Genomic DNA, 20943 nt, shown 5'->3' with positions numbered 1-20943 from the left:
GGGCATTTTTCGTGTTCATATTTATACATGAATACAAATAACCTCAAATGCCACTACTAATTGTGTAATAAAGGTATATTACTGAACATTCGGCCAGCGCGAGAGTACACAGTCAAAAATCAGGAGTAAGTCCACCCATATAGGAAAGTCCACGGGGCTGTCCGATTTGGTGCCTGAATGAAAAGAGAGGAGCGACGCCTGCGCCAGGGAAGCAGATTTACGACGATAAATACGATTGCAGCCTTCTCTTTTCTCATCTACTGTGTGGAATCTTCGAGTCCTTGCATAGGTGCTTTCCTTTTTATTACAGTTTTAAATGCTTTTAACGTGCAGCGTTTTATTTATTTATTTGAATGTGGCAAATATTGTGGTAAGCTAACATTTCCAACGGGATCATGCGTCAAAAACATGGTCGTTGTATCTAGAAACTTCTGGAGATCTCACGACCATCATCGGGGACTCTTCAAACAGATGCATTCGTTTTGAGAGTTCGATTTGTGCTTGTCGTGTTATTGTTTAGCTACCATACATAAAATATAGAAGACACAAATGCACGCTAGCATACTATAGCTAAGCTATCTATAATCGTAAGGTGAGTATCGTGCTTTAACTTGATGAAGTTTTTAAATGCTCTCTTTGTTGTAATCCAGCGTGTGTGACGTGACAGAGAAGCATGGACTCTCGAAAAGTGGCAGAGTTGAAGGGATTCGTGCAATTGTGCGAGTCCAATCCCGCCATCCTGCACCTTCCAGAGATGGGCTTCTTCCGGACCTGGTTGCAGAGGTCAGTCGTGTATATTAAAACTGAAAGCTGCCTGTTGTGTCCGGTTATGCGTTACAGGCCCGCATACACGATGTGCTCATTTCTTCCTGGTGACATTACGTCAAGTATAATGAAAGTCAAATAGTATAAAGACAGCATAGAATTTGACCACGTGCCCCGTCACGCCTACAACCCCCTCCACGGTACGTGTCGTGTGTGTTTACACCTGCTACCTGGGATGTTGGTTTCAGACGTGCTTAGTTGCATTCGGGAACACTACTGATTACACTTTTACGCTTGCACAATCCAACATGTCCAAGACCCGGTCTCCGTGTCTATTGCTGATAATTCACACCACAACTATGGCAAAGTAAGTCCAAGAAGTGGCGTCATAGTGCACACGGCCACCTAGTGTTCGGAGTTGTAACTACATCTATGAGGAAAGGTGAACGGCCACCAGAAATAAATAAATAAATGAATGTATGGGAAACACTGCTGTGTATTTGAGTTCATATTTCATGGGTAGTATGTTTTGTTGATATGACAATACGCATTGATTTAGTGTTTCTGACAATATTGTCGTGTGTCCCCGCTGCAGCATGGGTGCAAAGATCCCGTCCACGTCTTCCCCCAAGGATGCATGCCAGGTAACACTTGAATAGTTTTCCTTTTATCATTGACCCAAAGTATTTTCATGCAAAGCAAAACTATGCCGTGCAGTTTGGTGGGTGTGGTTGGTTTTGTTCTATTTTCTGTCGTTTTCTTAAGAAGCATTAACATTTTACCAGACGTGGACATGTTTTCAAGTTGGACATGGTGAGGGTTCAGTTCAGGACTTTGCATGTGGAGTAAGTTCCGGACCATCGTCATAGAAATGCTTTGTACTACTACAATAGGAGAAAGCAAAATGTGTAATATTTTGACTTTATTCTCGTAATATTATAAATATTACTTGTAAGAAATATAATTTTCCTCAACCTATTTAAAAAAAAAATACAATGTTTTGTTTGTCATTGTGTCCTTTTTTAAGATTATTTCTTTTAATATTTAACGTTGTGCTACTAAAACCTTATTTTTCCTCAAAATATTATGAGTTTATTCTCATAAAATTGTGACTTTTTTCCTCTTTAGAATATCACTTTTTTTTCCTCAATTTTTTTTACTTTATTATTGTAAAATTTCTGTTGTAACGTTAAAAAAAATCTTCTTGGAAACTTTCTAACCATATAATGACTTTTTCCACAACCTAATTTTTTTTCTTCAACTTCATGCACTCGCATAACATTATTTTTCATCATTATTTTATTATTGTGAAAGTACAACTTATGTCCTGCTCTGTTTTCGGTTGACTTCCTGCTGTTTTCGTGTTAAATGATATATTTTGAATGTGCTATACTGTGTGCTTTGTAGGGTGAGTGTCCCTGTGGTCCTCCCCCGACATTTTCAGCTCCCCGAACTGAGCCCGAGCCCCCCGTACCATCTGAAAGCGAGGAAAGCGAACTAGGTAATTCCTGTCCCGCCCGTCCATCCTCTCATTCGGTTTCCCCGCTTCAACTCCTCTGTGGCGTTTACAGAAAACGACCTTGAGGGTGTCATTGAGCCAGACACAGACGAGCCACAAGAAATGGGAGAGGTTGAAAATGTTGAGGTGAGTGTTCATGTTTTAATATTTTCAGTGACGACGATGATGAAAATGTGTGTGCATGTGTTTGCTCAGGTGACTGAGGAGATGATGGACATGGCCAATGACAAGAAGATAGAAGCCATCAACGCCCTGGGAGACGGTTAGTAAATATTGAGTTATCTTTTTACCCGTGTTTGTATAACCTGTGTTTGACACCAACATAACTATACTAAGCTACTTTAGTGGCCGTAATCCACCCCGACGTCGCTTCCTGCCCTCCACACGTCCGAAACACGTTTATTTCAACACACACAAGTCTTACTTGGGCTTATTGTCTGTTATTATCTAGAGGACACTGATAATGTTAAAGTGTATTTAGAAGGTCATAAACAGGTTTTCTATGCTGTAATTACAAATTAAATGTACTTGGCACAGTCGGGTTCGGAACCAGTTAACAGTGATAAATGAGGGATTACTGAATATTTATTGTCCTGCATTATCACATATTTACAAATGATTCCAGACTAGCGGTGAATGAGATTGAGGGAGTTTGTGCGGCTGTGATTGTGCGGGGGATCCACTGTACGAGCCACTAAGCTAGGACCTTTTTTTGCAGGAGATCTGCAGAAAGCTGTGGGTCTTTTCACCGAAGCCATCAAGCTGAATCCCTGTGTGGCCATCATGTACGCAAAGAGGGCGAGGTGAGATACCTGGGCTGAAAACTGCTGCTCGAGTTTGATCCCTCAAAAGGAATAACAAGGTCATTGTTGCTCTGGTGTGTGGTCAGCGTTTACGTTCAGATGCAGAAACCCAACGCCGCCATCAGAGACTGTGACAGAGCCATCAAGATCAACCCGGACTCGGCCCAGCCTTACAAGTGGAGGGGGAAAGCTCACAGGTATGTTTCTGTTCCAAAGTCTGCCTTAACGAGGATAAGAATGCTCACATGAGAATACAGCGGAACCCCTTTTTGTCAACTTAAGCGGCCGTCGCCATAGCGGATATCGAAACTAGCCATTGCTTGCACAGCTACTGTTAACACTGCTTGCTGGCGTGTGTTGCAGGCTGCTGGGCCACTGGGAGGAGGCAGCCCGGGATCTGGCCACAGCCTGCAAACTGGATTACGATGATGATGTCAGTGCCATGCTGAAGGAGGTCCAACCAAAGGTGTGGAGTGAGCATATCAATGGGTCTTAAGGGGTGGGAATTTTTTTTTAATTTTTAATTATGACATCGCTATGCTTGGAACTTCTCTCGCAGTTTTTCAGAAATATATTCATATATCATTGCTGCTTTGTGGTTGAATACAGCCTATTATTATTAGTCAAACATTGCATATTATTGAAACTTTTCCAAAAATAAAAATAAAAAATTAACTGAAATACAAATAGGGCAAGGTGTGTGTGTGATTAGTTTTTACACCGGCCACTAGGTGTCAGTAATGTTACTGTAATGTTTGAGACACACAAGCACAGACTACTGTTGCTGCCGTAACCTACGCCAAGCTAGTTCTACACCCCCAACGTCACTTCATGTCTGCACCACGTTTACAGGAACACACATGTGTAATTTATTGGGTAATATGAGTGTGAAGGTGACTATAGGGGGTTAGTTCTTGCCTACAGGGCTCTAATATTGTTAAAAATGATATTTAGCCGGTTGCAAACAGGTTTTCTATGCTCCAACTATGAAAATATTCCATGTGGCGCCAAAACTGTTCATCCAGCATGGAAACGCTCATAGTAACCGACGGCGGTACGCCGTTTCTTTTTCATTCCAGGCTAAAAGAATCATTGAGCACAGGCGCAAATATGAACGAAAGAGGGAAGAAAAGGAGATCAAGGAGAAGCAGGAGCGCGTCAAGAAAGCAAAGGAAGAGCACGCTCGGGCTCAGAAGGTTGGTCAAATAGTTACTACTGAGGTTTCAACTCTATAAATGTTTGAATTAGATTGGGTTGGTGCACCTAATAATAAAAGTGTGTGCGTATATAATGATGTATAAAATACTATCTGTCACCTCCGTACAGGAAGAGGAAGCAAGAGGAGGTGGAGGATTCTTCCCAGGTGGGAGGATCACTCATGATTTAGCCTGTGTGAATTTCTAGCTGTTTTATTGAGTGGTATTTGTTACTCGACAGGAGGTGCAGGATTCCCCGGTGGATTCCCTGGTGGGTTTCCAGGGGGAGCGGCCGGCATGCCCGGTCTCAACGACTTGCTGCAGGATCCCGAGCTGCTGTCCGCCATGCAGGTAAGTGACGGCACAACTGGGCAGCTTTGTTTGGAACGCTACGGCTCTGGCTGCTTCGTATTCAAACATACCACCGTTGCATTTCAAACACTGAATTTACTTCACAGATTTCTGCATTTGAATTTTAGGAACTGATAATTCGGTTGCAAAAATTCAAAAAAAGTACAAAGCTACATAATGCATCTAATTGGACACCAATGAGGACATCTTAAACATGTAGCGCCGACATTTGCTGACACGGTACTGCTTTAGTGGCAGGAATACTCACTTATGACATTCCCAGGACCCCGAGGTGATGGTCGCCTTCCAGGACGTGGCACAGAACCCGGCCAACATTACCAAGTACCAGAACAACCCCAAGATCATGGCACTCATCACCAAGCTGAACTCCAAGTTCGGAGGGGCCGCACCCCAGCCGTAGATGGGACCTGACCAAAGAGAGAGAGGAGGATTTTGTGTGCTGCGACCATCTTTCGGGGGCTCTTCAGTAATTCTACGGCGTACAGATTAATCCTTCAGGAGTGGAGTGCTTGTTTAATAGAGGAAGTTCAAATCCAAACTCTTTAATCAGCACTGAAATCAACCAGCTAGGAGTCATGAGGGCTGTCGTTCCAAGACAAGACCACTGTGATTCCCCATTAGCTGGCACTTAACCACACGTTGTTACTTAAACTTAAATCTCCAACCCTCCCGCTCCTGCACTCGTTAGAGCATTTTTACAGCTACATTGAAAACAGCAAGCGTTTTAGCACCAAACCACCTTCTTCTGTTGTCATTTAAATAAAAACGATTTTTGATGTGACCCAAGTAGGGAAAATGGTTAATAAAGCTTCTCTTCTGAAAGGCATATGATGTTCTTGTGGAGTTATTTCATTTTGCAAAAGAAAAATCAAAGCATTCACTGCCATCCCTCGCCAATTTGCGCTTAACCATCTCTGATTTGTCATAGTTGATATGTATACTCGTTAGTCTAAATTTGCATAATTTAGCACATATTTCCAAGTAAGTACGGCTAAATAAACAGACGTATGTAGTAGTGTACCCTCGTTTATCGCGGGATAGCCAGAAAAAATAGCAATGAGTGGAATTCACGAGGTAGCTAACTGTGAGCAAAATAGCAATGAGTGAAATCCGCGAAGTGGCAAACTATTCGCTAACTATTGGCGGCAAATGTTTTCAGAACGTAAAATCACTCACCATACACTTTTTATACATTTTTCAGACAGGCATGAAATGTCCTCACATTTCTCTCTCGTTTAAACACGACAAAAACTTCAAACCATTTGAATTTTAATGATCAACCTACATGTTGGGAGACAAGTGACTCACGAGTTATTTCACTCCTGTAGCCATTCCTTTTCATCCTGGTTGGTTCCGTTGTACCGTTGAGTATGTACAGAAGTCCACCCTTTTGTACAATGTTTAGCATTCTCCTGAATTTCGGGCGGAGGACATTTTGTCGGGAAGAAAATCGCAAACAAAAAAACTACAAGCTAGCAAGACTAGGCAGTCAGGGCGGCACGAGGAAGATAAGACTAGGCAGTCAGGGCGGCACGAGGAAGATTGATGGTCTACAGCCAATCAGGACGCAGAAAATAGGCGGTGCAGGCTGACTGATGAGCGAGACAATTCGCACATCCTTAAAGGGCCAGTCTCGGGCTGTGACAGCTTCATATCTGTAGTAAAAAGCACTGCATTCATAGAGTGATGGAAGACTGTCACTAATGTTACTTTGTTGGGCGACACCAGACCGGATCCCTGGAACAACAAGCTTTTATTGCAGAATTATTAGAATTATTCACAACAGGCACAGTAACCCCTTTGGCCGGAACACAAGGCTCAACTCCCGACGCTACCATGATGTAATAAGTCTTATCCACACATCTGCTTGTCCTCAATTTAGAATGTCCAATGAACCTAATATGCACGTTTTGGGGGTCGGGGAGGATGCCAGAGTACCCAGAATAACCCACACATTTATAACGGTTCAGTGATGGCACTGACGCAGATCTTTTTACTAGTAGTAGTACTATAAGTAGTAGTTGTACTATAATTTCACAATTCAAAGTTTTAGCTTGCGAGTTAGCAGAATAATAAGAATCAGCTTTTGTCACAGTATTTTGTACAATTTATTTGAAACAAAAAAAGATGTGCATTAATAACCCTAGTAACAACAAGCTGGGAGGGAAATCGAGCTGCAGTGCGGGTAAAAGCTTAAGAAAAAAAAAAGTCAAGGAGGAAGTGGTGACGATATTCCAGCTAGTGTCCATACCTGTGGAAAAAAGGAAGGAAACATTGTCATTCAAATCCAGCTGGTGTAAAAAGGAAGAAATATGTCATGAAGCAATGGCACGATAGTGAAGACACTCACTTCTGGAACTCCCACTCTCTGTTGTCCAGAGGGCACACCTGTCTGGTTTTTAGCCAGCGGGAAATACAGTGGAAGTGGAAAGCGTGCTGTGGACCCAACAACAAGCAGAAATTTCTATACTCACATCACAGTCACCCAAAAAATATTCATGACTTTACAGAATCATTGTGTGACAACACAACTCTGATCAACTTGAGTGCAAACTCACATTGCAGACCCCCCAGGCGACGGTGCACTCCTCCGACGTTGCAGAAGCTTGGTTGGCCTGGCATTCTATACCTGATGACAGGAGGAGGAATGAAAATCTGGCACCTATACCACTTCATGCAAACTACGTTGCTACGTTTCCAGTATCTCCATTCACTGTGACACTAGATAGATAGCAAGGGTGTCCAAAATGTTTCCAAATGGACTGGCACAATTAGTCAAAATTTTCCACATTATATCACAATAAATTGTTTGCAAACTTACAAAGATCCATGATATGGTTTCGACATATAGCGCAATTATCCACAACAATGTCCCAGGCCCACAGTGCCACAGCATTCCACTAGTGGGGCGAAAACAATGAAAGAAAATAATAGTGAGCACAGTTCAACAAATAGACCCCATCAGCACCAGTATTTCATCAGTAAATAATACAGTTGAGGCCTCCCTTACTTCTCAAAAAACACATAATCTATCCAAAACTGAATTTAGCAGGTTTGAAAGGTCTCTTTCAAGCCCACCTTTTATCATGTCCTGTTATTATTCATTAAACTTTTAAGGTTTTAGCTTGTTAAACTGTGAGTGGATTTGATTTATTATTGAAAAATGAATTAATGAGATCAATAAAATCTATACAGTATTAATATTCAATGGGCCTCGGGCCACACTGCACTGAAAATATGGGGCCTCGACGTCAAAAAGGTTAAGAACCCCTGCTTTAAAGTACTTTCATATTTTTCAACAAGTATAATTAGTTATTCTCAGTAAAGTCATATATAGTGTCTAAGAATTGTTCATTAATGATTTTCAGACACATCACAATGTTATGTCTGTGAATGTGATTTGTAATTCATATTAATAAAAGAATACGGTTAGTTATTCGTGTCATGTATTTCTTATGGGTTTAGCTGGAGGGAACCTGCCATAGGGAATGTATGCTACACCAAGCTAACCTGTAAAATGCTGCGTTGTTATATCAGTTATCACAATGTACAATAACATACGCCGATAACATTTAAACGTTTAAATGTGAATGTATCAAAATAAAGTATCCAAAACAAAACTACTCGCGAGTTTAACGCGAACGAGAAGAGCAATTCAACCGTTTGATGCAAAGCTAACGCAAGCCGCGGTGATGTAGCGTTAGCAACTTAGCATGCTAGGTGGCTAACTAGCACTCGTAGTGACGCTAAAGCACTTCAAGGTCCAGGAACACTGTACGCCGTGGCAGTAATTCACCTAAATAACTCTTGAAAACATACCTTCTTTACTTCAAATCGCTTCTTGCTCGCTCCACTGCTGGAGCAGCTTGGTGCGTCTACATCCATTGCCGCTGCCATCTTGGATTGAGAAGTTTGCCGAAAATACGTCGCCGGCAAAGCAGGATTTCCACTAAGACACCACTTCCGGTGCGGGACGTCACATTTAATTACGTTTCTGTGACATAAATATACACTTTTATAAAAGAGACGTCGAATACAAATCCATAAGATGTAGGCCTTTATTTTTGAAAAGGGGGTGTACCGTGCTGTTAATGAACGACTATTAATTTTGAGCTCGAATTAGTAATCGTAAGTGCTTTGTCAAATAAGAAACGTATATTGACGCAAACACGACAAGAATTAAAAACTGCTAATTTAAAAAGTGAATGATTTATAAGTCAAAACGAAAAGTCAGGTTCCACCGAGATTTGAACTCGGATCGCTGGATTCAGAGTCCAGAGTGCTAACCATTACACCATGGAACCACATGACGACACGGGGTCCTTATTTTAGTCTAAATACTGTAATACTGATATAAAAATACTACCAATATCCCAAATTACTTTGTTCAAAATTTATTGAATTCAAATCGTAGACGACATACAGACACATGCGCGTGTTATTATATATTAAAATGCTCATCAGCAAATACTAATCAAAACAGTTTTTTATAACACTTTCTTCTTTTTTGTCACTGCTGCTGCAGGTTTCCATTGAGGTTTCTTTTTAGTTGGCTTGGTCTGCTTCACGCTGTTCTTTCCAGGTTTAGCTTTCACTCCAGGGACCTTCACAAAGTTCAGTTTGACTTTCTTGACTTTTACTTGAGCGGGAGCCACCAGACCCTCTCGGTCTGATATCGAGCTGCTTTCAGAACTGCAAGATTTAAAAAGATCTAAATCTCTGATTTTCTGACCTTTGAGGACTGGAGGGTGGCCACAGGTAGCACCCACCTCCAAGCTCACATTGTCCATCCACCTGGTACAGACCCCAAAAACAATGTCAGTCTTCACATTAAATACAAAATATGTGCAAAGGTGACTTACATATTGTGAGGTAAATGTGCACCAACCTGCGCAGTGGCAACAAGGTGCAGTCACACAGCAGAGGGTTGTCTTGCAAGTCGACCACCTCCAATCCTGTGAGCAAACTCAAGTCAGGAAGCTCCTTCAGCTGGTTTCCCTTTACGGTGAGAGCCTTCAGTCCCGGACCAAGCCCCGCTAAAGAGTCCTGGGACATCTGGACATGGTACCATAGCAAGAAATGATGACAGTCACTCCAAGTCTGATATAGTCATCTAAGTCCCTGTATGTAAACATCACGCAGGAATTTATTCATCACACACCTTCTCAATATTCATCTGGTCCATGTACAGCCACTTTAGACTCTGGGAAACCGGCTTGAACGCATTGGGTCCGATAGAAAGAATCCGGTTCTGAGACAGGTTGAGCTCCTCCAGATTGGGGGTGTTTGATATAGCGGCAGTTGGAAGACTGGTCAGCTGATTAGCATCCAGGTGGAGTTTACCAAGCAAGGCGGAGTCCAAAGCGCCTTTTGCGATTGTGCGAATGGTGTTATTGGTTAAATAAAGCTCCCGTAGTTTGGGGGTTACTGAGGACAGCAGACCAGCAGGCTCCAGTTTTGAGATGGCATTTCGTTCCAGGTGTAGTACAAACAGATTTGGTAAGAGCTTCATAGCTGTAGAGGAACACGTCACATTTTTATTCCATGTATGGTTTTGAAAGTCAAATGCCAAACGGTCGTAATTTGGCCACTGACCTGATCCAGGAAACTGTGCCAAACGATTCCCCTCCAGGTGCAGGTAGCTGAGCTCAGGGGCTCCGGAGAAGGCTTCAGGATCCAAGGATGTGAGGTCATTGTCAGAGAGATACAAGTAAAACAGGTTTTTCATACCCCGAAAGGCACCTCCTGATATTTCGTGGATTTTGCAGAATTCCAAATGTAGGGATATAACGTGACTGGTGCCGGGGAAACTGTTGGTGGGAAGGTAGTGGAAGTGGTTGCTGCGGAGGTCCAGGAGTTGCGTTTTGGCGGGGAAGCCTCGAGGTACTTTGGTGTGACCTCCATTCTCACATGTAGCATGCTGGGCTTCCACCTAGAAAGGACGGTTTGGTAGTTAATCCACGAAACAGGAGACCGACTTCAACTAAGATCAATTAATTGTTGATGAAATAATTAATGCCCCATTATTCTCTTGAATTATCCTCTATTAAAAAAAATTTAAAAGAAAATTGATGTTAGAAATTGGCTTTTTTTTTACTGAAAACCGATATGCCGATATTGTCAGGCTGTCAATATCCGATACCGATATCATCCGATACCGATGTATGTCACATGACATATCTCCTGAAAGCAACAGCAACAACTAAGCAGTGTAGTGGTCTGATATGAACTCACATGACAGTGGCAGTTAAGCGGACATTTGACCTTCTGTTGGGGCTTGGCCGTGGGGGCGCTGCTGACGGCGGGCGCCTTCTCCTCCTGCTCCTCTTCCTCAAAGTCGTCCTTCAGGTGGTCAGCCCTGCTGCGGCAGCGCATGTCCGCGGCGGCCACGGCTCGCAGCGGCTCATCGGACAGGTGAGGGGGTCCGGCGCAGGCTCCCAGCAGTTTGACGCCCCCACGGCTGGCCCAGTTCTTCAGGGGTCGCATGTAGCAGCTGCAGTAGATGGGGTTGGCTAGGGAGAATAAAAGCACAAGGACGATGTGGGACCATGGAAACACTTTCTGGGCTTTGAACGTGGAGACTGTACCAGTGAGGTTGAGGCTGACGAGGTTCTTGGGGCCCAACAGCGGGTCCAGGTAATGCAGCTGGTTGTGGCTCAGGTCCAGGTGGGCGAGCATGGGGGCTTGGGACAAGGCCTGCTCTGATAGGTCTTGGAGGGACATGTGATCCAGGTACAAGTGTGTGAGCTTCGCCATGGAGACGGACTCTTCGCCGAGGTAGATCATGGGATTGTGGCTCATTTCCAGGCGTGTCACCTCACGAGGTCTTTAAGTAGGAAAACAAAAGTGGGTACAAAATGTGTGATTTGCTAAATATCGACATTTCATTTTCCGCTATATGACCTTCACGGTGGCTGCAGGTACAGAATATATTTGTGACCATGATGCTCCTCATAGTTTCTGGCTGAGTTCCCACTGAAGGACCGGGTATCAAAAAGATGGCTGACAAACGGTCCTACCTGGTCATGGCCTGCGTGGGGAAGAACTGCAGTTCATTGTGGTCCAGACTGAGGCGAGTGAGGGTGAACAAGCTTGCAAACGCCTCAGGTGCTAAGTTGTTGATGGAGTTATGGCTGAGTCGAAGCCACTTGATGTTTTGCAGACCCTGGGAGGGACACGGCGGAGTATCGATGTGACACAAGTCACATGCAGCACGCCTTTTGTCATGTGACTTGTGTTGTGTTTCCGGTCTCATTGCAGGGTGTCTACCTCCTACCTGGAAGGCCATGTTGGGGATGTAGACCAGCTGGTTGTGGTTGAGAGCCAGCATGTTGAGCGAGCCCAGTTGCATGAAAGCTCCTGGTTGGATCTCCTCCACACGGTTGTGGTCCAGATGAAGCTCCTTCAAGGAGGAGAGTCCGTCTAAGGATTCCTTGAGGTCAGGATGGAAGGGAAAATGAGACGTGAATCAAAGTCGATCTTCCGGATTGGTCTTCTTACCTGGTAAAGGATGTCGATTTTGTTGTAGGCCAGGTTCAGGGAGACCACGCGGCCCAGCATGCGGAAAGCCCCCTCCTTCACCTTGACAATGTTGCACCGCTGCAGGTTGAGGTGGGTGAGGTACGGGGTGCGCGTGAAGGCGCCTCTGGGCAGCGCCCCCAGGTTGTTGTTCTTCAGGTCTAGCTTGACTGTGATCTGGGCGGAAGAAATGAAGGACTTATTGAGAAAAGGAATCAAACACTAAACACGGGAATGAATTGAAACAATACGTAGACATTTTTTGCAATATTGTGTTATTACTTCATAGATGATCGCAAAACAATTTAAAATACACATGTTATGTAGTATTCTGGTCACCAGGCGGCAGTACAGACACAAAACATTACATTACATTACCTTAACACTGCACATAGCCACAATAACTCACCAAAGGGCTCCTCCCATTCCATGTGGAGGTGGTAAATGTTTGTCTTTTATTTATTCAAGGCTAACTAGTTATCTCGCTAGCTAACTGCAGCATAAGATGTAACCAATGACTTATGGGAGTGTCAAGGTGACTATAGGGGTGTTATTTCATGTCTACAGGGCTCTAATAATGTAAAAAAACACTATAAATGAGGGATAACCGTACTGTCGTGTTAAAGAGGATTGTTTCTCATTTCTGACGCACCTCCTGGCGGCGTGCCGGGAGGACAGTTCACTTTGCTGATGTTGTTTTGGCGTGGTCGGCCAACAGGTAGACATTAAAATACAAACTACACACTCACGTATTGAAATTGTTAGCGTGAAGTGCACATGAATTCCTCACCTCGTCAAGAGCTGACGGAACTTGAGTCAGGTTCTTGCCGACGCAGGCTACCGTGAGCTTGGCGTTGTCACAGCTGCACGCTGGAGGACATTTCTTTGCTTCCACGTTCCATATCAGTGCAAAGGTCCCCAGGAAGACGGCAGCAGGCGGGAGATGCATCTGTGTCAGGAAGATTGAAGTTAGAAAAAGTTCCAAGGACATGGGCTCCGTGTTTTGCTTCCAGACCAGAATCCAGGCACCTTACATATTAAACATAAAGTCAGTAATAAAAGCACTCAGACATCATCAATGAAACCAAAAATCCTTACCGTCATGCAGAATGTCAGCTAAATGATCGGATGTCAATGGAAGTTCATCCGCACGCAACTTTTACAATTCCCCTTCTAGCGTGTGCCGGACAGAGTCTGGAGTCCGGTGGGCAAACAAGCCTTTGGTAAATTCTTCTTCTCGTGACCCCTGACCCCTGCACCCCCAACTGCAAATTAACACCTGGGTTTTACATTTTCTGCCCACTTCAGAGGTCTAGACGCACATCAACCATGACTGGTCAAAGTGGACATTACTTTGGGCATCAATACTTTCATCTTAAGTCGCCATACTCCAACAAAGAACATCCAAGAGGATTTAATAATATAAGAGGTAGATAATAAGAGGAAAAAAGTCATCATTTTAAGAGAATAAAGTTGTAATAAGAAGAAAATCATGCATAACATTGAAGAAAAAAAGTTACTTAAAATGTTCTTTTTCTAATATAAGAACAAACAAAACAAGTATGAATTAGCATTTTTGGGGATATTAAGTTGAAAGTTAGAATATCGTGAGACTAAAGTTACATTACCATTAAAGTTGAAGTATTTGTAAGGACCTTTGTAAGTTCACACAAATAATACACTTAATAATAACACAAAAAACTAGAAAAGCTGTCGACTCCCTTGCTGTACAAACTGAAACTGAGGGGAACGGGAAATGAGACAAATTAGGAATAACTACAAAAGAAAGCAGAATAAGAAAGCCACTCAGTTTATTTTCTCAAAGCGTAGGCATAAACAGTTTACGCCTCATTTAAGGCAGAAAATACATCCCTGTTCTACTCATATTTACCAGTTAACAGCACACGTTTCATGCCGTGGGAAAATATTCATCATTAACATGCAAAAGAAATACATTATTAAAGGCAGAAAATAAAAATGTACAAATAGCCAAGCCTGGCTTTATTCCGTTTGCATTCAAGTATATGGTACAATAGAGTGTCTAGTGTTGTGTTCTCGGCCGGTGATTGACACCTGATTCTCTTTTTTCCTAAATACACCAGAGGTACAAATAGCATGGTGGTTAGCATTACTATGATGCAACACAAAGCACTTCAATGACTGCAAGTCCATACAGCATCCTGGTCCATCGAGGCAGTACGCTACGTTCAACTCCAAATTTGAGCAAATGTGTGCTGGCTCCTAGAGGTCCATCAGTAAAAGATAAGTTGTGTGTGTGTGTGTGTGTGTGTTTGTGTGTCCACAGCCATCAGCTCTCAGAGTGGACTCTCTGCAAAGTGGACTGGAGCTGGTGTCGAGAGGTTCCACACGACTCCAAAGCCTTGTTGTTGCTGTGAAGGACAAACACACCGCCATGACGCCATGGACGTCACCAGCACGCACAAATTGTGGGCGAATGTTGACAACGGCTGCGGCGAAGGAGCGAGGCGAAGAAAGAAATTAAATTAGGCACCCGGTGAGAATGCAAAAGATGGAGTAGAAGATTTACCTGCACTTATTGTGTATTCGGTCATCTGTAGAAGATCTGAAGACTTATTCAGTTTGGCAGCCATCTTTATTTTCAACTGAAATTTACTCTTATGTCTACTATATTGGGTAATACGAGTGTAAAGGCGACTAGTACTGGTGCTCTGATGCCACCTAATTACATCTTTTTATAGCTTATTGCAGCTTTTCTCACTTTCCTATAGAAAATATATTGAGAAAAAAAAATTCCATTTAACATAACTACTGCACACCTTCACCATGTTTGCTTGGCATGCGTTGTTTTGCATGCAGAATAACCCCGGTGTTATTAATTGTGCATCAACACCACCGTTTCCCGTTGCGTTATCCCTCAAGACGAGATGGGAATTGTACAGTGTTTTATACCTGGAAGCTGCCTGCTGATTGGCTCATTCTGTCACGCCCTTACCGGGACATGAAGGCCTCCAGCACGGCCATGCTCTCCTTGGGGAAGTAGTCCTGTCGAACGGCATGCTCCAAGGCCTGCAGGTGACCGGACACCACCAGCACAGGCTTCACCTTCTCCTCACTCTGAGCCCGCCGAGGAGGAGGAGGAGGACAGCGGAGGAGAGAATGCAGGATGAAGATTGAAAAGATGACAAACGAGGATGAGGCGACAGTGTGAGCCCACCTTAATAAGTCCCAACAACACGAGCAAGGAGGAGACAAAGTTGTAGCTTTGTACGGAAGAAGAGGAAAAGGCTTTCTTCAGAAGGGCATCTGTGGATGAAGGGAAGGGGGGTCCATTAATTTAGAATATCTTTTTTTTTTTTTAAACTTTTAGAAAAAAATTCACTTATCACGGTCGGGCCTGAAACCAATGAACCGTGATAAACGAGGGATCACCAACCAAGTGACCGATCAAAGCCTCACCCACACTCTCCAAGACTGCGTTCTTAACGTCGTTATTGTCCTCCTTGTACACGGAAGCGATTTTGAGGAAGGCCTCGGCTGTTTTTGTAGCATCCGTCACGTCCACCTGATCACACAGGAAGGAAGGAAGGAAGGAAGAAAAGGTGATCCCGTTTGTGACCATCACCGCTCCCCAAAACAAGGAACACAAAGCCAAAGATGGCCGTAACATCACACATCCCCTAAGATGGCAGGTAGCCCCTTAAGACATATAGGGGCAAGAGGGGGGTGGGGGGGGGACAAAAACAGCAGTAACAAGAATTCCTCCCACATTCTTAAAACACGCATGTTTAGGCATTCATAGGGATGAATGTGAGTGGGAGTGGCATAGGCTCCAGCCTTCCCTCCCTGTGATGGATGGATGTATGGATGAACGGATGTCTCAGAATGTGCGACCAAATCAGCTGTAGTATGTGGTAGTGCCAAATGTTTTCTGTGGCGGTCCTAATTTATTAGTGGCAGGCCGCCACAAATAGTTATTAGTAACGTGCCGTTTTAAAGGCACCACCGCACATAAGGTGTCACATGATACACTTGCGGCCTGCACACACCGCAATGTAAATCCAAGTAAGGTTTTACTACAGTATTAGCATGCTGTGATAAGAGGACTTGAACCGGACAGGAAGCTATTAAACCACCACAAATGGCATTTCCTGTTACGGAGCAAGTGCTTACCTGCTGTTCAATCAGTGCTGCCCTTTTGGCCCCCAGCTTCAGCAGTTTGTCTGGGGACGGAAAGCTGAGGAAGGAGGAGACATCCGGCGGCCGCTGGGCCGATGGAGGCGTGGAGAACTACGGCACAAAGGGGGAGGGGTTAGTAAAAGCCAAAATGACTCTATGGCTTTAATATCAGGCCCCGTCGCCATTCTGAACCAGATGACCTTGGTGCCGGTGTTTTCCTCTTCTTCCTCCTCCTCCTCCTCCTCTTCCTCGTCGTCATCTTCCTCCTCTTCTTCCTCCTCCTCGACTTCTTCTTCATCCACGTCTTCTTCTTCCTCGTCGTCATCTTCATCCTCATCTTCCGGTTCACCCTCATCATCACTGAGAACGAAGGACCAGAGAATCGGTTGTTTCCTTTCACCTTCATATCCTCACCTGGGACTGTTATTCGGAATTTTCCTGCTACCTGAGCGACGCCAGGAGCTCGGCCATGTTCATGCCGTCCATTAAGTCTTTCAAAGCCTTGCAGCCGTCTTCTCCAAGGTAGTTACCTGCCAAACACAGCCAGCATGTTACGTGTGCATCGGCGAGGAGCAACCGAAGCTTTTTGAAGGACGCGTCTGGCATGGAAAAGCTGCCTATTCAACTTTTATACCGTTCAGATCCAGTTTTTCCAGCTGGTCCTTGTCCTTGACCGCGTGGGCCACCGCCAGAGCAGCTTCCTCTGTTATCTCGCCAAACGACAGATTGAGTTCCTGTGTAATGTGAAGGTGTATTTAATAAAAGGGCAAGAGGTGACTATATATTAGCCTCACATATATATGATAGTTTTCAGCGAATAAATAACGGTAACACCATTGGTTGTCCTATTTTTATCACATTATAATGATGTATTTGTTTGTGTAAGATCTTATTATCTAAATAAAATGAACCTCTGCTCACAAAATAGTGAAACTTTGCCAAAACAAGCATAAAAATGGCTAAAATGAAATATGTGGCGAACGCGACGGACTGGCCTGAGTCCTGGCCGACAGCACTTCCTGTGCGAATGTTCACGGTTTGTCACCAAAAACGGTATTCCACACTGGTCATTAGGCATCAGTGACGTTCATTACATTTATGAGACAGCCGCCATCGCAGGAAGTACGCTGTCAATACCGACGTGCGAGTCTGCATGGCATATTTAAGTCATATTTTCTATCATTATGTCTGCTATATTGCGTAATACCGATGTAAACATGACAAAAGGGGTGTTGTTTCATGCCTAGAGGGCTCTAATAATGCTAAAAAACATGTTTATAAAAAAGGAATCCTACTTTAGTGATAAATTGACTATCGAGGTGATAGTGATGGTGATGACTATCACTGCTTTGAGGACATCTGCACTACATGTATGATGGGGTGTCCTCATGTTTGTTGCTAAAATGTCGCTAAAGCTTGAGGTACATTTGATGACAACTTTTGGAGAAGAATTTCGTATATACGTAGACTAAAACAGTCAGATGATGTTAAAAACGATCACTCACCTTCAAGATTGGCAGTCCTTCTGAAACAGTTTCAGCGATGGCTGCTGCTCCGGCAGGACGCACTAAACAGTCGCCAAAGTTTATGACCTGGACGCTTCGCGAATGTTTCAACGCCTGTGGAGGGCGAAGGCACAGCAGCAACGATGTCAAATCAAAGTCGACCCATTCAGACATCATGGCAGATTTGTCCCTTGATGGGGATCACTATGTTCTGTATTTGCAGTATGACAAATTCTTGAAACATACCTTAGCCATAGCAATGGCGCCCTTCTCCGTGAAAGTGTTGTCATTCAGGTTGAGGGTTCGCAGGTTTGGATTGTGCTGCACGGCCATTGCCAGGGCGGTTACACCGGGGTGGTTGATGCCATTCTGGGGCATGTGGATCTCCTCCAGGCTGCCCATTAACTACAAACACAGACCAAGAAATGGACCAATAAAAGACAAGCTGCAAACGGCCCCTGGGCCGCACTTTAGTTATCCTTCAGTGAAAAATGCAGTGTACAAAAAGCATGTGTGGGTTTGATCTTTACCTGGAACGCTTGAGCGAGGGCGGTGGCGCCGTCATTCTCCAGTCGATTCCTCCCCGCGACAAACACCTTCAAGCTGAGGGGGGCGCTTTTTCCACTTGATTTGTGGCAATCCATGAGTGAAGCAGCCAGTATCTGAGGAGTCCGTGAACAGAGATGGGAAGACGCTCACTTAAACAGGTTCCACTTTACCTTTACGACTTTAAGGTCCACTCTACATCCCTGGAGCACAGCATTTGTTTGGGGCTATCCAGCACATATAGTGCAAATAAATTATAGCACTAAGGGACCTTATAGCTGGTGGTAGCCAAGACGGACATGGACAGCACTTCTCTCATGACACCCTTAGTGTCCATGGTATGCATGATATGAATGTAGCATGAGCATGTTTTACCCTGACAAAGACTAAAAAATAGATTTATTGGGATAGCCAAATGACTTCCACATGACTTACCTTCCCTCCTCCGACGCCCATGCCACAGTTGTTGAGCCGCAGTTCCTGCAGTGTGTAGCAGGCGGAGCTTTTCAGCAGCTTCTCGATGCCCTTCACCCCGTCTGGTCCAAAGGCATTGTCACTCAGATCGAGAACAGTCAGCTTGGCACCCGCCAGCATCAGGGCGTCGCCCAGTGAATTCTTTTGACAGAAAGAGAGAGAGAGAGAGAGAAATATAAAATCAGGGGCAATGTAGTCCTGTGAAAAATGCAGAGAACATTCATTCAGATGTTACCAGAGCAGGTGGGATCTCAGAGCGGAGGCGGCCAGTAAACATGTCACTCCAGTAACAGCGCTGAAAGTTTAAAAAAAAAAACAAACAAAAAAACAGCAATGTTGTAGTTAACGTTGTAAAATGTGAGTGAAAGTAGAAGCGCAGAACCTTGAACTGGCTCTTTGTTTCGAGGGCCTTGGCGATGGCTTTCGCTGCCTCCACACCGACAGTGTTCCCCTCCAGTCGCAGAGCCTGGAGACCCTCAAAGTCCTCAATGTCCTTCACAATCTCTTCAACTAAAGACGGGGAGGAGAAATGGTTGAACTTGAAAACAAGAATACAGTAACACACGCATCTTGAAACAGTTTGTCTATATTATAATTTCTTCCAGATTCAGGGTTGCAGCTAAAAGACGGGAAATGTTGTTGACTCCCACCTGATTGGGAATCATTGAGCTTTCTTCCCTGGCCTTTATAACTCAGCTCCCCCTCCTCAACTCCAGTTTTGGCCAAGGACTCGGCCAACTGCGAAACAATGTCTGTCGCCATCAGTATAGCTGAAAAAAATAATACAAAAATAATATTAATGTCATAAGACATCACTATTTATATCCCACAGCTGCAGTCTGTATCGTATACACAATAACCAGCATGCTAAATTTTATGGAATTCAATTCTGCAACAATACAATCAGCATGACACTGACACACTGACATGTATGAAGTATTAAACTAAATGATATAGGTAGCATAATTCCTGGATACACTGAACATAACAGTGTAATGCTTTAAGGCTTGTGCAAAAGGTGCTAGTGAGATGGCATTTACAGGAAACATATCACATGGCTAACAACTAGCATCCTGGCACAGGGAGGCAAAACAGCAAAAAACTATTATTAAAAACATACTTCCTGAATGGGGGATGTTGCTACAACATTATTAAAGCAGAACAACAGAAATCTACAGCCTATTCTCATGTATGTTTTTGAATATGTGGAAATGACGACAGTTGTTTATGAATGTGTCTACTATTTGCATGAATCAGTTATTGTGGACAACCAAAAGTTTGGACATTCCTGCATTTATTCCACCATCAGCCTTATTTATCGGTATTGAACTCCAACTTTTCCAACATTTAAATGTATAAGAAACATTTAATTTCTTATACTCGTAATATGCTTTGCCAGTGCGAAGTTGTTGTGACATTTCTAATGGTGGAGCTAAAGTTAGCATTAGCCACATCCTGCTAACTTTACAAAGCAAACAGCTCCGAAATAAAAGTGGAGCTGTCATAATTGTGGCTACCAGTAAAACAGTTCCTAAATAAGCATTGACATAAACACCTGCCGTTCAGATCACTCATTTCGGTGGCTGTGTAAGCATGGTCTGTGTATTACAACGTGGACTGTCTAGCACGGCTAAGTTAATGTTGACAGAAGCACGGTGCGCCATTAGAACGGCACATGTTCAGCCTGTCGTAAGCACTGCAACTCAACCCCTTTCTTAACAAAAAACTTACACACTGCGACGAGAGCTCCGTGACGAAATTAATCTCAAATTTGCTTGAACTTGCAGCCGAAGATGAATTTAGTCGACTGGTACGCTCCCGCCCGTTCCTGTCGTTCAAAGCGCAATTCGACACACCACACTGCTTTACGACTCGAGAGTTGGCGCCCCAGGGAAGTGTAGTCCAATTAGCATACATTAGTATGTTCGCGTACCTTAGTAGCGTTATTAACGTTTCAGTTCTCCTCCTATGTTTACTTTAACAAAAATTGTGTTTTTGTTTGTTCAAATATATATGAACAAAATTGTTAATAAAATATTAATTAAAGAAATAATAGGTATCAGTGATACTGGATCTGTACTGAGACG

General features: G+C 43.7%; 4 protein-coding genes and 1 non-coding gene across 6 annotated transcripts; 1 reads left to right on the top strand and 4 right to left on the bottom strand.

Annotated features, from left to right (window-relative positions):
• Positions 1–122: 122 nt before the first annotated feature.
• st13 (ST13 Hsp70 interacting protein) lies at positions 123–5475 on the top strand. The gene is made up of 13 exons (XM_058048867.2): positions 123–289; positions 651–783; positions 1361–1409; positions 2173–2266; positions 2337–2410; positions 2480–2546; positions 3003–3087; positions 3174–3284; positions 3451–3553; positions 4167–4283; positions 4414–4450; positions 4525–4634; positions 4918–5475. The coding sequence occupies exons 2-13, from the start codon at positions 674–676 to the stop codon at positions 5053–5055; spliced, it is 1095 nt and encodes a 364-aa protein (XP_057904850.2). The 5' UTR covers positions 123–289; positions 651–673; the 3' UTR covers positions 5056–5475.
• A 916-nt stretch (positions 5476–6391) lies between these two features.
• On the bottom strand, positions 6392–8640 carry rbx1 (ring-box 1, E3 ubiquitin protein ligase). Its single transcript, XM_058049388.2, has 5 exons — positions 8475–8640; positions 7477–7555; positions 7214–7284; positions 7006–7091; positions 6392–6906 (listed from the first exon to the last, which is right to left on the bottom strand). Exons 1-5 carry the CDS (start codon positions 8550–8552, stop codon positions 6894–6896), a joined length of 327 nt encoding a protein of 108 aa, XP_057905371.1. The 5' UTR covers positions 8553–8640; the 3' UTR covers positions 6392–6893.
• Positions 8641–8887: 247 nt separating this feature from the next.
• trnaq-cug (transfer RNA glutamine (anticodon CUG)) lies at positions 8888–8959 on the bottom strand. Its single transcript has one exon. It is a non-coding gene; the product is annotated as a tRNA-Gln (tRNA).
• Positions 8960–9142: 183 nt separating this feature from the next.
• Positions 9143–13122, bottom strand: chadla (chondroadherin-like a). The gene is made up of 10 exons (XM_058049694.2): positions 12964–13122; positions 12156–12350; positions 11932–12087; positions 11675–11820; positions 11243–11481; positions 10890–11167; positions 10251–10587; positions 9817–10169; positions 9544–9710; positions 9143–9449 (listed from the first exon to the last, which is right to left on the bottom strand). The coding sequence occupies exons 1-10, from the start codon at positions 13120–13122 to the stop codon at positions 9143–9145; spliced, it is 2337 nt and encodes a 778-aa protein (XP_057905677.2).
• Positions 13123–13979: 857 nt separating this feature from the next.
• On the bottom strand, positions 13980–20816 carry LOC131103015 (ran GTPase-activating protein 1). 2 transcript variants are annotated; one of them, XM_058048838.2, is made up of 16 exons: positions 20588–20816; positions 19507–19626; positions 19239–19366; positions 19092–19151; positions 18818–18997; positions 18367–18498; positions 18083–18241; positions 17837–17950; positions 16966–17065; positions 16777–16861; positions 16532–16691; positions 16326–16442; positions 15612–15717; positions 15370–15458; positions 15148–15269; positions 13980–14563 (listed from the first exon to the last, which is right to left on the bottom strand). In XM_058048838.2, exons 2-16 carry the CDS (start codon positions 19616–19618, stop codon positions 14482–14484), a joined length of 1746 nt encoding a protein of 581 aa, XP_057904821.2. In that variant the 5' UTR covers positions 19619–19626; positions 20588–20816; the 3' UTR covers positions 13980–14481. The 2 variants fall into 2 exon arrangements, with proteins under 2 accessions (XP_057904821.2, XP_057904822.2); XM_058048839.2 differs by having other exon boundaries at positions 15105–15269; positions 20588–20814.
• Between the last annotated feature and the right edge of the window lie 127 nt (positions 20817–20943).

The sequence above is a fragment of the Doryrhamphus excisus genome, linkage group LG16 (genome assembly GCF_037039965.1).
Source record: "Doryrhamphus excisus strain RoL-2023G ecotype Guam linkage group LG16, RoL_Dexc_Guam_v1.1, whole genome shotgun sequence".
NCBI lineage: Eukaryota > Metazoa > Chordata > Actinopteri > Syngnathiformes > Syngnathidae > Doryrhamphus > Doryrhamphus excisus.
The sequence above is the reverse complement of the archived record's forward strand: the minus strand, read 5'-3'. Positions and strand labels throughout refer to the sequence as shown.

Coding starts and splice junctions, on each gene's coding strand:
- chadla (XM_058049694.2), bottom strand. CDS start 13,122: ATGCATCTCCCGCCTGCTGCCGTCTTCCTGGGGACCTTTGCACTGATA. Junction 12,351..12,963: donor TTCCGTCAGCTCTTGACGAG/GTGAGGAATTCA, acceptor TCTTCCGCCCAG/ATCACAGTCAAGCTAGACCT. Junction 12,088..12,155: donor AAATCGACATCCTTTACCAG/GTAAGAAGACCA, acceptor CCTGACCTCAAG/GAATCCTTAGACGGACTCTC.
- LOC131103015 (XM_058048838.2), bottom strand. CDS start 19,618: ATGGCGACAGACATTGTTTCGCAGTTGGCCGAGTCCTTGGCCAAAACT. Junction 18,499..18,817: donor TGGGCGTCGGAGGAGGGAAG/GTAAGTCATGTG, acceptor CGGACTCCTCAG/ATACTGGCTGCTTCACTCAT. Junction 15,459..15,611: donor CGCAGTCTTGGAGAGTGTGG/GTGAGGCTTTGA, acceptor CTTCATCCACAG/ATGCCCTTCTGAAGAAAGCC.
- st13 (XM_058048867.2), top strand. CDS start 674: ATGGACTCTCGAAAAGTGGCAGAGTTGAAGGGATTCGTGCAATTGTGC. Junction 2,267..2,336: donor AAGCGAGGAAAGCGAACTAG/GTAATTCCTGTC, acceptor TGGCGTTTACAG/AAAACGACCTTGAGGGTGTC. Junction 3,554..4,166: donor TGAAGGAGGTCCAACCAAAG/GTGTGGAGTGAG, acceptor TTTTCATTCCAG/GCTAAAAGAATCATTGAGCA.
- rbx1 (XM_058049388.2), bottom strand. CDS start 8,552: ATGGCAGCGGCAATGGATGTAGACGCACCAAGCTGCTCCAGCAGTGGA. Junction 7,285..7,476: donor AAACCATATCATGGATCTTT/GTAAGTTTGCAA, acceptor TCCTGTCATCAG/GTATAGAATGCCAGGCCAAC. Junction 7,092..7,213: donor TCGCCTGGGGGGTCTGCAAT/GTGAGTTTGCAC, acceptor TTGGGTCCACAG/CACGCTTTCCACTTCCACTG.